Here is a 13394-nt window from a genome sequence, read left to right as displayed (position 1 = left end):
AAGGTTCCATCTGTGGGCAAGGCCAAGAACCCCAAGTATCATAGTCCTCAGATTAACATCAAACCCCGCGCGGCCCTTGCCGGGGGCCAGGCACTCTCCCAAGCATGTTATGTGTACATCGTATGTCACTGGCTCCTCATAGCAGCCCTGTGGGTGACTGTTCCCGTTCTCCAGATGCAGAAACTGAGGCACGGAGCGGATTCCAGGCTAAGAATGCACACAGCACGTTGGGACTCGATGTGGGTTCCTGCTGTCGTGACCTTCCTGGTGACCTTGGGCAGGGCACAGTCCTGAAATCTCACAGCTGTCACCTCTGGGTCCCCAACAACCGTGACCACGGGCCACAGAGTAGATGTATATAACCAGTGCTCAGCAGACGCTGGCCAGACCTCTCCCTGAGGACTGAGCCCCGTGTCGGACGCCAGCCTGCATGAGGGGCCATGGAAGATGTGGCCTCGCTCCGTTGTGGGAGGGCTCTGTGCCGTGGCCCTGCCTGTGGGAAGCCGCTTCCTGCCCCGCAGTGGCCCGCCTGTTCGTAGCAGCTCTCAGGAAGGAGAGAAGTGAGCCATGGGGCTTAGCAAACCTCACGTGCCCTCCCTGCTGAAGTCTGGCAGTGACTCCCCACTGCTCCAGAAGGGGGTCTCGGTCTGGTCTGGCCCCTGCCCACCGCATCAGCCTCTCCCCTCACCCCTCTCTCATTCCTGTCCACGTGGGCAGACTTGCGAGCACCCCGCTGCCCGTGTTCCTGAGGCGCGAGTGCCCGCCCTGGCCCACTGCTTGCCAGGCGCCTCGTCCTTCAAAGCCCACTCGAGGGTAGCTCCTTGGGGAAGCTTCCAGGTGTGTGGTTTGGGGAGCGTTCTCCCCAGCTCTGCCGAAGCACCTTTGCTCGCCGTCACCAGCCTCTCCCGCTCCCCGGCTGCACCCCTCCTGCCCCATCACCCCTGCCTGCCTCCCCCCGAGCCCCGTGACGACCCAGACCAGGGCTGGGCGACGTGCAGCCCCAGCACCCGGCACAGCCGTGCCCAGAGCAAGCACTCCGTGCTTGTCCGCTGAGTAAGGAGGGCTCTGCTCCAGCCTGCAGGCGCGGGGTCCCCGTGCTGCACGCGCGCGAACTCTCCGTCTGCAGAAGGGGGCAGTGTAGCCTGAACTGGAAGGCAGAGGGCAAGACATGTCTCTCTCTGTTGTGCCTGGGTCTTTAAATCAAGTTGGCAGGGCTTGGGCTCGCTCTGCCCGCCGTCGCCCCCCTCATCTCGGGGGGATCGCGAGGGGTTCAGGGTGGCCGAAGCACTGCGTGCTGAGAAGTGGGGCCGGAGAGGGCCCTGGAGGGCTCATCAGGGGGTGCGTCTCACCTGCTGGGGGTTTGGGGTGGGGGGAGCAGAGTTTTCAGCAGAGCCACAGCACGACCCCACAGTCGGATTCATGGTCAGATTTACGTCCCGGAGTCTGTCTCTGACCAGGGCGGGAGGGCGTGTGGGGTGAGGAGCATTGTGAGCGGTGGGGCAGAAGCAGTGAGGCCTGGGCTGAGGCAGGGTGGGGTCGGGGGAGGAGGGAGGAGGGAGGACGGCCTGAAACTCCCGAGACTAGAACCCATCAGCCCCAGTGGAATTGCACTTGGAGCGATGGGAACAAGTGGCTTGTTGAGGGTGACTCCAAGTTTCTGGCTTGGGGGACCCGGGTGGGAGATGGGGGGTAGGGCAGTGGGTTTTAGGGAGGAGGGAGGGTCTGTGTTTGGTGTGCTTGGGTTTGAGTTGCCCCTCTTGGGGCGTCTAGAGAGATTTGAGTAGGCTGACGAGTTTGGGTCTGGGGTCTGGGAGGACCCCAGCAGGTGGTGGAGGCTGAGGTCAGGGCAGGAAGTGCACGGAAGGAGGGGAAATGATTTATCCTTCCATCACAGCCACATTTTCGGCCGGCTTGGTAAAAGTAGGTGCATCCGATGGCAGATCCTTTTGGAACACTGCCCTGACCTTCTCTTGCTTTGGCAAGGCCATGTGGCTTGGTGGAAGGGGCAGTGGCCCAGGATCTGGGTTCGAGTTCCGGTTTGTTGTTTGCTGGCTGCGTGATCAGCAGCAACTCCCTCAGCCCCTCTGCGCCTTGTTTCCTCCTCCCCGAGCCACGGCGCTCCTGCCGCCTGCGGTGGGGACGAGGAGGGAGACGAGCTTCACGATGACCATGTGCCGAGAAACGCTGGCTCCCACGTCACAGTTGAAGGCTGAAGGGGTTTGGCCCGAAGCTGACGGTCCTGCCCGAGGGGAAGGCGTACGCTAGGGGCTTTCTCTGTCATTCAGCTGCCTGCGGCTGTCCCCTCCAAACCGTCTGGGGTAGCTCGCAGGGGACCGCGGAGGGAGCGCATTTATAATAACCAAGAGGTACGGATGATGGGTTTCGCTGAGACATGTTGAGTGACATCGGCATTCGAAACACGCAGCCAGACAGCTGCCCCGGGTCCCAGGGCAGGCAGAGAAGACAGATTCCAGGAGCTCGGTCCCCTCGGTGGCACCACCCGTTCCTGATGTGATCACCCGGTGGGTCCTAATGCCTTTCTGCCGCCTTTGCCGTATATTTATGACTCAGCTAAGGGCCGTGCATCTGGAAGCGTCCTGGACATGGCTTCGCACAGTGAGGAGGGCGGGGCACAGTGGGGTGGAAAGAGCTGGGCTCTGGGCTCGTCCCAGCCGGCCTGGAACCCGCGGCCCCGTCAGCCCTGTGCCCTGGGACGTGCCACTCGCACAGTCTCGTCTTACTCCCCAGGGAGAGGAAGGTGCCGATCTCTCTCCACGGCACCGTGGAGGGGACTGAAGGAAGCAGCAGGCACACGGGCCCTCGGTTCCCTTGCCCGCTCCCTTCCCGGCTCTCCCGCACGCTAGTTCCTTGCTCTGCAAGTACCGACAGTATTGCTTCTGTACCTGGTGTTCCATCTTTGCCTTTGGTCTGTGCCAGACATCCTGTGTTGCAGGGACTGTGGTTTCTACCCAGGTAAATCCCCTGAGATCTGGGTGACCGTCGCCTCCTGCCAGTTGCCCGTTATGCTTGTGGTGGGCCCACGGTCTCCTCTGAGCGCCCGTGAGTGTCCCCTCCATTCCAGCACCTTGTCCATGCAGGCCCACGCTTTGCCTTCCTCCCTGCTCGTGGCTGGCTCCACGTGGTGGCCACTGAGGCCAGACAGGGAGGCTGGCTCTCGTTTGTCGCCCTTTCTCCTTCCACGTGGCCGACATCTGCGGACTCAGGGACCTTTGGCTATTGTCCATTCTTTCCCAATACTTTGATTCGTGGGTGATAATTTTCAACTTTATCGACTGCGCTTAACGCTTTAATCTTTACCCAACAACCATTTGTTGAGTGTCTCCTATGCATCAGGCACAGGGTAGGACCATGGACCTGCTATGTTCCAAGAACCGGGGCTTCGCCAGTGGCCAAGACAGCGCCCTCGCCCTCGGCCTTACGTGGCAGTGGGCAAACAGATGACCACCACGGAGTAAATTACTCCGTAATCTGACTTCTGTTAGGGATGGCTTCTTCCCCTTCTTATCACGTTGACACGGTGTTTTCAAAGTCTTACCTCTGCTTTTTCTGACTCAGGTGGCTGTCTCTTAGAAAACAGTTAATTTCCACTGGGGTGAGATACCGTGCAGTCTCCTGGGTCATCATCGTGTTTGTCAAAATGCTCTCTGACAACCTCGTTCACTCCATCACCCTGTGTCCGTTAGAATCACAGACTCGAGTTGGAAGCTGAACTTCGGAGCGGAAGGTGACCTGCATGAGGTCACACGGAGGGTCTGTGCAGAACCCACATAGGAACCCCAGCCCCAGCTCTCTTTATAGGTCAGTGTCGAGTCAGAGACGTAAGACCCACGCCGAGAGCCCCGTGGCCGATTTTCATCATTTCAAACAATTGGTGGACAATGAAACACAACTCCAGATAGCAGAAGCAGGGAGATGCTTCAGGGGCCAAGAACATGGACCTCGGAGCCCGAGAGGCATGAAGCTGTCCCCGTCGGACCCGTGCGCCTCGTGTCCAGGGTGCCGGGTCCCCGGCCCATGAGCTGCAATTTACAAAGCAGAGGCTAGACGTGAGAGTGAAGTGCCTAAGGGGGCCTACATTTTTAACAGGGGAAAAAAAGGCTTAATTATATCTTTAAGAGGCGCAGACACGCCAAGGAATACCAGCAGCGTCTGAGACCCGAAGCAGAAATGCCAAGGACGAGGATTTGGAAGATTGACACAGTTGAACTCAGCACCGTGGCCTTTTTTTCTTTCTGGGGCTTTGGAAAGGTGGGGAGGTAAAAGGTGAGAGGGACAGGCCGGGCGTGATGGAAACACGCCTCTTGCTTTGCGCTGCGTTCGGCTGCTAGAGCGCTTGTCCCACGTGAAACCTCTCTCGCTCAGAGCCTGCGGCGGCCCCTCTGTCCTTCAGGACAAAGTGTCGTCTTCCTTCCTAGGTCGCGGGGCTTCAGGGGCTGACCTCCCTTCTTCCCTCTCTCCTTCCTTCTGCCTTTGTCTTGCTCAGCAGTCGTGGCCCCGGCTTGGGGATGGTGGGCAGAGATGAGCACGGTGCAAACCCGCCCCTGGCTGGGGCCGAGTGCAGATGCCCCCTGCAGTGGGCAGACGCAGTGTCACAGTGGAAAGAGACCAGGTGCCCAGCGACTCAGAGGGGAGCCAGGAGGGAGGAGGACCAAAGCAGTCCAGCCGGTCCCAAGTGTCAGACACGTGGCAGATGCCAAGCAAATGTCCGTAGAATCAAAGGGATGGATGGAATTGGGCCCTGGCAGAGGCTTCGTGATGCCACAGGTGGCGGTGAGCTTTCCTTGCTTCCTTTCCTTCCTCCCCACCGGCCCCCCTGCAGCAGGGAAGTTGTCGGTGGTTCTGAAGAGCAGTGGTGTAGAACTGGTGGTGGGAGGAAGCCAGGAGACAGCTTCCTGGTCCCCTGGAGCAGTTCATCTGTCTGTCCCTCCCCAGGGTTGACACTGTTCCTGGAACTGGCCTGAACCTTCACAACTTGGGGCTTTGCACATGTGCGTCCTGCTTCCTTGGCTTCTACTTATCCTTCAAAACCCAATGTGAATGTCAGTTCCCCTGTACAGAAACTTAAAGCTTCTTCCTCAAAGTTCCCTGTGCAGAGCGGCTGCTATTGGATGGATGGATGGATGGGTGGAAGGATGGGTGGATGGATGGGTGGATGGCGTTTTAGTTTGTTTGCATTACTATAAAGGAATACCTGAGACTGGGTCATTTATAAAGAAAAGAGGCGTATTTGGCTCACGGTTCTGCAGGCTGTACAAGAAGCATGGTGCCAACATCTGCTTCTGGTGAGGGCTTCAAGGAACTTCCCCTCATGGCAGAAAGTGAAGGGGGAACAGGCGTGTCACGTGGCAGAGAGGGAGCAAGAGAGAGAGAGGAGGGGGTGCCAGCTATCGAGTGAACTAGCAGAGTGAGAACTACTCCATTCGTGAGGGATCCGCCCCCATGACCCAAACACCTCCCACCAGGCCCCACCTCCAACACTGGGAATCAAATCTCAACATGAGATTTGGGGGGGACAACAATCCAAACTGCAGCAGATGGGTTGACGGATGGATCGATGGGTGGGTGAGTGGATGGGTGGGTTGATGGATGGGCGATGAGTAGGCAGGAAGCTATGAACAAAAAAGTGGTATCAGAACCAGCCACTTGATTCTATAGACATTTATTGGGCATCTGTTACGTGCCAGGCCCGGGGGACCAGCTGGACTTCCCAGGTCCTCTTTTCTGAAGCCCTCCCTGGCCCCTGGCTGGGTGTGGTCAAGGTGAGGGCAAGGAGGTGGAAGACGGGCTTGAACTGGCCTGGGGATGGAGGAAACATGTTTCCCCAAACTCCAGGGCAGCGTGGCTGGGCTGGGGCAGCGTGGCTGGGAACGGGAGCCCTGGGCCGAGCGGCATGTGAACAGTGGGAGATGCAACGTGGACCTCAGGTCAGAGGGGAGGGACGGAGAAGCCAGTTCTGGAAGGGCAGGAAGGGACCCACATTCCTTGGACACCTGCTCTGTGCAGCCGCACGATTTTTTGCTTAACCCCCATGGCGTCCCTGTTTGTTGCGTCTTAGTTGTTTTTCTTGTTAAATGCAGAGACGCTGAGAAAACCCAGGCCCTGACTGGGACCCACATTGGTAATTCAGCCTCCACCTGCTGCCTCTCTGCAGTGCTTTGCCCTAGCGCGGTCCTTTGCTCCCATCGGCGTTTGTCACGCCACGCCGCCGTTGCGGTCTGAGTCGGCAGCGTGCTGCAGATGGGACCTCAGGAGTGCCCTGACCAGGGGTGCTTAGATACAGACATTTCCCGCACATCCAGGGCTCCCCTTCTCGCAGAGTTTAAAGTCTGTCCAAGAGAAACGCTGTGTGTTTCCATCCTGCAGGAAGAGCGTCGGATCCCATGAACACTGGGGCGCTTTCTGCAGCCCGCGGTCATTTCCGCAGGGGTAGAAGAAGGGTGACCTTGAGTTCGTTTCCTTTCTGATTTTGGAGGTTGCTAATTTTAGTCCCTGTTTACAGAAGAAGAAATGGAAACTCAGAAAGTTTCAGTAACTCACCTGGGGTCCCACTAGGTTAGTTAGTTATACATAAGCTTATATAAGATATAGTTTATATATTACTATATAGGCTATATTTATAATTGGTATAGAATTTATATATATTATATATAAAATATAAACATGATAAAATATAGTTAGCATATCGTTATGCTAATAATTATATATAATAATACATAGCTTATACATTATATATAATTATATTTACACATAAGCATATTACATATAATTTTATATAAATTTATAAAATATATTTTGTATAAAATATTTAAATATATGCATCTAAATTTAGCATATACTTTATCTGTAATAAAATTTATATATAATGTATTTTATATGTTTTAAATAATATATTTATATTTTTATGATATATACATTATATTTATAGTAATTACTTATTATGCATCATATATGGTCACTTTATAACATGCAGAAACAGAACAGTAACAGACACAAAGGCATGTCTGCGCGCAGCTTGTGGAGGTGTCCCCTCCCCCTCGCTCGGCCGTGCAGCAGTCCTCAGGCTCCCTCGGGCTCTCCGGCCTTTCCCCTTCAAGCCCCAACCTCTGAGCACCAGGAGGGGTGGTAAGAACCTTCTCTGCGCTCAGGATAAGTGACATCAGCAGGTAGCCCAGGCCTCTGTGGCTCATGGGTGCCACCACTGGCTCAGGCCTGGGGAGGAGAAAAGGTGACATACAGCGGCCCTGGGAGTGTGTTTGGGCTCAGCACGGTGAGCCAGCCCGGGGCAGGGCGGGCAGGGGTGACCCAGCATCGGGGATGCAGGGAATCCGAGGGTGGTGATAAGCCCACATCTTTTGCTGGGAGCTGAAGACGTTCATGGGCCTTCAAACAGGACAAGCTGCAGTGTCATCGCCAGGTAGCAGGCAGAGAAAGGGTGCTGACAGCCTGCAGAAGCCTGTGTTTATCTCTCCATCGGAGCCAAAGCCCGTGTTTGCTTAGGGAATAGCCTGGAATTCCACCCCGGCTGCTGGGCATTTCACTTTTGAAACGTAAGCCCAGAGAGTGAAAGGAGGGACATCACGCCCAGATTTGAGCATGAACTTGACATTCCTGACTGGGAACTAGCTGCTGGTGCAGCAGGCCTTGGAGACCCTTCAGATCTCCCCGAGCTGCATGCCGGGCACCAAGGGCCTGGGATCGGCTGCCCCCGTGCACGCTTCCTGAGCCTGCAGAGGTGCTGTTTGTAGAAACCAGCCCAGAATCAGCAATTTGTAGAGTCAGTGGCATTCCTCACCATGCGGTTCTGAAGCTGCAGGCTCCATGCTTGCTTTTCATAGAGCGTCCGAACAGGTGTGCCAGAGCCAGCTCACACCAGTTCACACCGGCTCTGGAGAGCTGCTTGTACAAATGTCTCCCCAACTCCACTATCAGTGACGTCACGTTGGTGTCTTGAAATCGGCTGTGGAAATTGGTATATGGGATGATCCAAGAGGCAGTTGTTAAGCAGTTACCAGCACAGCCCTGCATCCACGTGACTTCGTGCAAATCCTAACACCAGAACTTGTGGAATGGAGAAGGGAGCTCGGAGGTCATTCGTTCCTAACTGTCAACATCCTGGTCTGTGCTGCTCTGCCCCAGGCCCTGGGGGTCAGCCTGGCTCATGCAGCTTCCTCTGCAGGGGGGGGCACCTCCTCCAAGAAGCCTGTCCTGACTCCCCCAGCCCTCCTCACCTCCCTTCTTTCCCCTGCTGGACGATGAACAGGCTTCTATCAGAGCACAGCACTTACCTGCTTTTAATCCTAGATCGTCCACCAGCTTTGAACCCAGGTTCTGTTCATTATGTCTGTAACAATGGGAGCAGGCCCCAGTGCCTGTTGAGCGAGGCATGTACGCATGAGCAGGTGAACTGCTGAGCCCTCTGGTCTGGCAGAGGTCGGCCCTGCACACCTGGAGCAGAAGCCTTGGCATGTGCTGGGCTGGGCATCTGGATCGTGCAGTGCAGAAGTACAGGCAGACGCCGCACTGTTTACTCACTAGGTCCAAAAGCTCCGGGAGACGTGGCATCCTTTGCTTGCTGAGGAATCTGAGGCCCTTTCTCCACAATCCAGTGAGGATGGCAGCACTCTCTCTAGCCCCATCCCAGAGTACGGGAGAGTTCTCTGGGAGCCTTCGGGTGCCCTGCAGGGCAAGGTGGTGCCACCAGGGCCTGGCCCAGGTTGGGAGAGAGTTGTGGAATCCACTCTCTCACCACCAACCCTGCTCCCCCGCATATCTGCAGAGTGCCTGGGGTTGCTGCCTCTGCCACCCTGGCGTAGCTGAGCTTTGTCTGTGCCCTGTTCTCTGAGCGCCAGCAGGGAAGGCCACTGATCATGGCCTTTGGTCCCAACAGAACTCTCTGCCACCCCCTGCAGTTCCCCGGAACTGACACCTGTCTCCCTCCACCTGCTGTCCTCCTTCTCACTGCCCTGGCCATTCTGCTGCTGCTCTGAGCCTCTGAACCACCTCTTTTTCTTTTTTTTTTTTGAGACAGAGTTTCACTCTGTCATCCAGGCTAGAGTGCAGTGGTGTCATCAGAGCTCACTGCAACCTCAAACTCCTGGGCTCAAGTGATCCTCCTGCCTCAGCCTCCCGAGTAGCTGGGACTACAGGCATGCGCCACCATGCCCTGCTGTGTTTTTTTTTTTTTTCTGTTTTTAGTAGAGACAGGCTCTCGCTCTTGCTCAGGCTAGTCTTGCACTCCTGAGCTCAAGTGATCCTCCCACCTCAGCCTCCCAGAGTGCTAGGATTATAGGAGTGAGCCACCTCTTGATTTCATTACCACAAACACTGAACAATGAGCTTGGGTGACACCCTCCACAGAGGTGTGGGAAGCAAGGGGTCCAGGGGCATGTCCCATGGGCAATCAGAACTGCTCTGCTTAGAGAAGGGGGCTCCAGGACTCCACTGTGATCCTCAAACATCATGGGGAAGAGGGTATGCCTGCTTCATTTCTTCCCAGGGGTAGGAGGAGGGGGATAGGTGTCAGTCAGGCAGGACCTTTTCTAGGCTTTTCCAAATCCTGTCAGGTAGATGGTGGTAGAGGAGGAAGCCTGGGCTCTGAGAGGGCAGGAGCAGGCATTGACCCCAGAGCCGCCCACTGCAAAGCCCACACTCACAGCGTCCCACAGTCTGAGCTGTGCATCTCAGGAAGTAACAAGTTCACCGTCTCTGGTCCCTGGAGGTGGAAGCAGAGCCCACTTGGAGGGGGATGTTACTCAGGGGACCTGAGCATCTGGCTCAGGATGGGACTCAGTGAGGTCTAAGACCCCTTGTAGCTCTGAAATTCCTTCAGGGAATTCATTTCCCAGATCTCCAGGTTGCTACAGTCCCTGCTAACTTCCAGCACACTCTCTGCTCTCTCCCCAGGTGTGGTGCGCCAAGTGCGGCCCATCGTGGGCCCATTCCACGCCGTCCTGAAGCTGGAGATGAACTATGTGGTTGGGGGCGTGGTTTCCCACCGAAATGTCGTCAACGTCCACATCTTCGTCTCTGAGTACTGGTTCTGAAGACTGGTCTGTGGCACAGCCAAGGGTGCACCTCCAGGCCAAGTCGTTGCTGCCAGCGACTATGCAGCAATAGCCGTTGTTTGTACCCCTCAGACATTTCTTAATGTTACGTATTTGTAGTGTTAGGCCAACATGTATCAAGCTGAGCCAGATGAGTAAGTCCATCTGACATATTCTGGTGTTTAAATAATGAGTCCAGTTGCTCAACTGTTGGGTTGAAAACCTTGCTCGATTTTTAATGTAAAGGTTAAATTTTACTTCCTTTCTCTGTGGGCTGGGCCTTGCTAAGGACCAAGGAAAGAAAGACATTTTTCAGGGGGCAGCCAGTCCAAATGCCAAGAGAAGGCAAGTTCTTGCCCTGATTATATAAAATTTGAAATTTTGGTACTTTTTTTTGCCAATCAGATACATGTTCTAAGGACACGGCTGCTGTAGAATAGCACATAAATGTAAGATAAATTCTCCCAGAAGCAGCATGACAACATGCCTTGGGGAGCACTTAGAAGGTAAATTGCAGTTCTGTTGAAACAGAGGAAAATCCCTCGGTAAAGACACAGCCTGCTAGGTTTGTGTGTGGCCCCAGTATGTTCACGGGGGAATGGTGGGTTTTCTCTGCACCCTGCCTCCATCTTTTCTTTCAGGTGGGAAAATAAACAACTTTGTGATCATCCTGATGGCCTGTGCATGGGAGTCTTTCGAGAAGGGGGCTCCCTGCTAGCTTAGGAGCCCCCCACCAGCAAAGGGACTGAGAATCTGCCCCCTCCCCAGGCCGTCCTAAAACTCCTCTTGCTCCACAAGGTTCTGGGATGTGGGCCCAGCTTGTGAACTAGAAAAGCTCCCTACCCATGTCATTTCCAGTACCATGCCCTCTGAGAAACAAGCCTCAAGTCTGTTTCATGCCCACATCCAGCCTTGCTAGGCAAGACACAGGGCTCTGGTGTCTTTGAGACTTGCTTCCAATCACGTACCTCATGCGCATTCTGATCCTCTCTGGAAATCACTGGGGGCAGATAACGACTCTCTTCAGCAGTGAGGAGACAGGACTGGTGTTCACGGAGTCCCCGGGCACTGCGCACATGGTGCTTCCTTTATTCCTCCTGGCAATCTGGTGAGGTGGGTGTGACCATGCACGGTGAGCCTGAGATGGGCAAACTGGACTCAGAGAGAGGAACACAATTGCCAAAATCCACACACCGTTGTAGAGACAAAGGGAATTCAGGAATTCAAATTCAGTTTATCTGACTCCAAATGCCTCTAAAACCTTGTGTCAGAACAGACATGGGCAGACTGCCCCAACACCACCCTCGGCATCCGTGGTGGGGCCAGGAGCACCTGATGCCCCAAGGCCCATTGGGACCCACGGGGACTGAGCATCCATCTCCGTTCCCACGCATGCCTCTTCTCAGTCCTCCCCTGGGCCGATCCCATCTTCCTAGGCAGGGACCCCACGCACAGCTCAGAGCCTCTCTCGTCCTGCCCGAGTTCATCTCAGCAGGCTGGACCCCAGCCCTGGCTGACATCTCAGTCCGCACCTGAGCCAGCGCCACTCCAACTCTCCGCCACCTTTGGGGACTTACAGTGTTTCTAGGGTCACTCGTTTGGGGCACTGGTCCGTCAAAGCCAGGCCTGCGCCAGCCAGACACAAGGCCTGCTGGAGCCCTGAAGCTTGAGCTGATGGGAAGGAGAAGGCCCGGTATGGGGCTGGACGGGCCAGGCAGCCCTGCCCAGAAACAAGACGAGCCCAGGGGACATCTGGCAGCTCTTCATGCCGGGGAATTGGGGTCGGGGCATGGAAGCCGGCCTGGGAGTTAGTTGCAGAAATGAAAGCCTCAAGGCCAGGGGCAGGAAACCAGGTAGTAGTGCACGGGGTCCTGTCTGCCCACTTGCAGCCGGGGGGCGGGAGGGGGAGCCAAATCTGCAGGAGCCAGGCAGTTCTGGGCCTGGCTCAGCAAAGGTTTCTGGAAGGAAGGCCTTCCTCCTCAGGAGGGCTGGGCCGGACTGGGCTGAGAAGACAGAACGCGTGGCTGCTTCCAGGAGAGGGTCTTCCCATACTCCCAGTCACAGAGTGGGAGCTGCCATTGGTGGGCAGAGCCAAGCCCCCTGCCGCTGACTGGCTCTCTCAGGAGCACGTGACCCAAACTGTCCAATCAGAGCCCTTCCCAAGGGGGCAGGGAGGTCAGGGAGCCGCCCCACCCCCCCAGGGGAAGCCCAGGGGAAGAGAAGGAGCGAAGTCCTGGCCCTACCCGGTTCGGAATCCGCGGCCAGGACCAAAGCTCACCTTGGCAGGGTCCAGCAGGGCGAGTCGCTGCCATCTTCCGAGCCTCACTTCCTGCATCTGCAAAGTGCAGCCAGTAATTCCTGGATGGCAGTGCGGGCGTTGGAGACATGCGCACAAGGGGGCTTTGCAAACTGCAGCGTGCGTGTGAGATCTTATCATTCACCGGGAAAAGTAACAGTGATGGTGATGATGCTAACGGTCGCCACTGCCAATCGAGCCACGTGAATGCATTCTGGAAGCTTGGCATCTTTTCAACCTGCATTTCCTTTTCTTAATCGTCCGGGAGAGACTTGGTAGACAGCTGTGTAAATTACACATGAGCCTAATTTTTCACGTTTCATATCACGCTAGGGGTTGGGCACCTGATGGACCCATGAGTATCTCATTATACTTGCAAAGTAATTACCGTCAGAGCCTCGCATCAGCTGCATTAGGGGACCAGCTAGTGGGAGCTGGTGGTGCCTCTGGGTGCCCCCATAACAATGGTCCCTCCTTAATTACAGCCTTAGAACAAAATAATTGAGAATCGCTAAAGGCAAAGCAGTTTATAAGCAGCATGAGAAGGCAAACACACAGAGACGCCAGGTTGAGTCCTTTTTGCTGATCTGATAGAAGAAACGTGGAAGGAATGTTCCAGAAGGTCTCCTTCAGTAGTATTCCACCAGAAAGCTGTCTGCTTTGAGTGAAGGAAACCTACTCTGTTGTACAAGAGGAGCTCTCTGGGCCACCTGGCATCCTAGAGGGACGTGTGTTAACACACATGTGGGGCCTGAGCGGAGAGTGGCAGGGCCCCCCTGGCCAGCTAGAATCCAAGGAGGTAAGCCAGCTTTTCCAAGGTTCTCAAGTTTGTTCAGGTGAAAAAACACCTGAAGGCCGGGCGCGGTGGCTCACGCCTATAATCCTAGCTCTCTGGGAGGCCGAGGCGGGCGGATTGTTTGAGCTCAGGAGTTCAAGAGCAGCCTGAGCAAGAGCGAGACCCCATCTCTACTAAAAATAGAAAGAAATTAATTGGACAGCTAAAAATATATGGAAAAAATTAGCCAGGCATGGTG

The 13394-nt window shown here is 55.4% G+C and overlaps 1 protein-coding gene across 2 annotated transcripts in view; it reads left to right on the top strand.

The window, feature by feature from the left end:
* Window positions 1-10738, top strand: part of FBLN1 (fibulin 1) — a 65145-nt gene extending 54407 nt beyond the window's left edge. For both annotated transcript variants that reach the window (XM_012659790.1, XM_012659788.1), the window contains one exon: window positions 9925-10738. In XM_012659790.1, coding sequence (XP_012515244.1) covers window positions 9925-10064 — 140 coding nt within the window. In that variant the 3' untranslated portion in view covers window positions 10065-10738. The remainder of the gene's footprint in view (window positions 1-9924) is intronic.
* The last annotated feature ends 2656 nt before the right edge of the window (window positions 10739-13394 follow it).

Source organism: Propithecus coquereli, unplaced genomic scaffold (assembly GCF_000956105.1).
Source record: "Propithecus coquereli isolate 6110/MARCELLA unplaced genomic scaffold, Pcoq_1.0 Scaffold633, whole genome shotgun sequence".
Lineage (NCBI taxonomy): Eukaryota > Metazoa > Chordata > Mammalia > Primates > Indriidae > Propithecus > Propithecus coquereli.
Note: the sequence above shows the minus strand (reverse complement) of the source record. Positions and strands in the feature narration are given on the sequence as shown.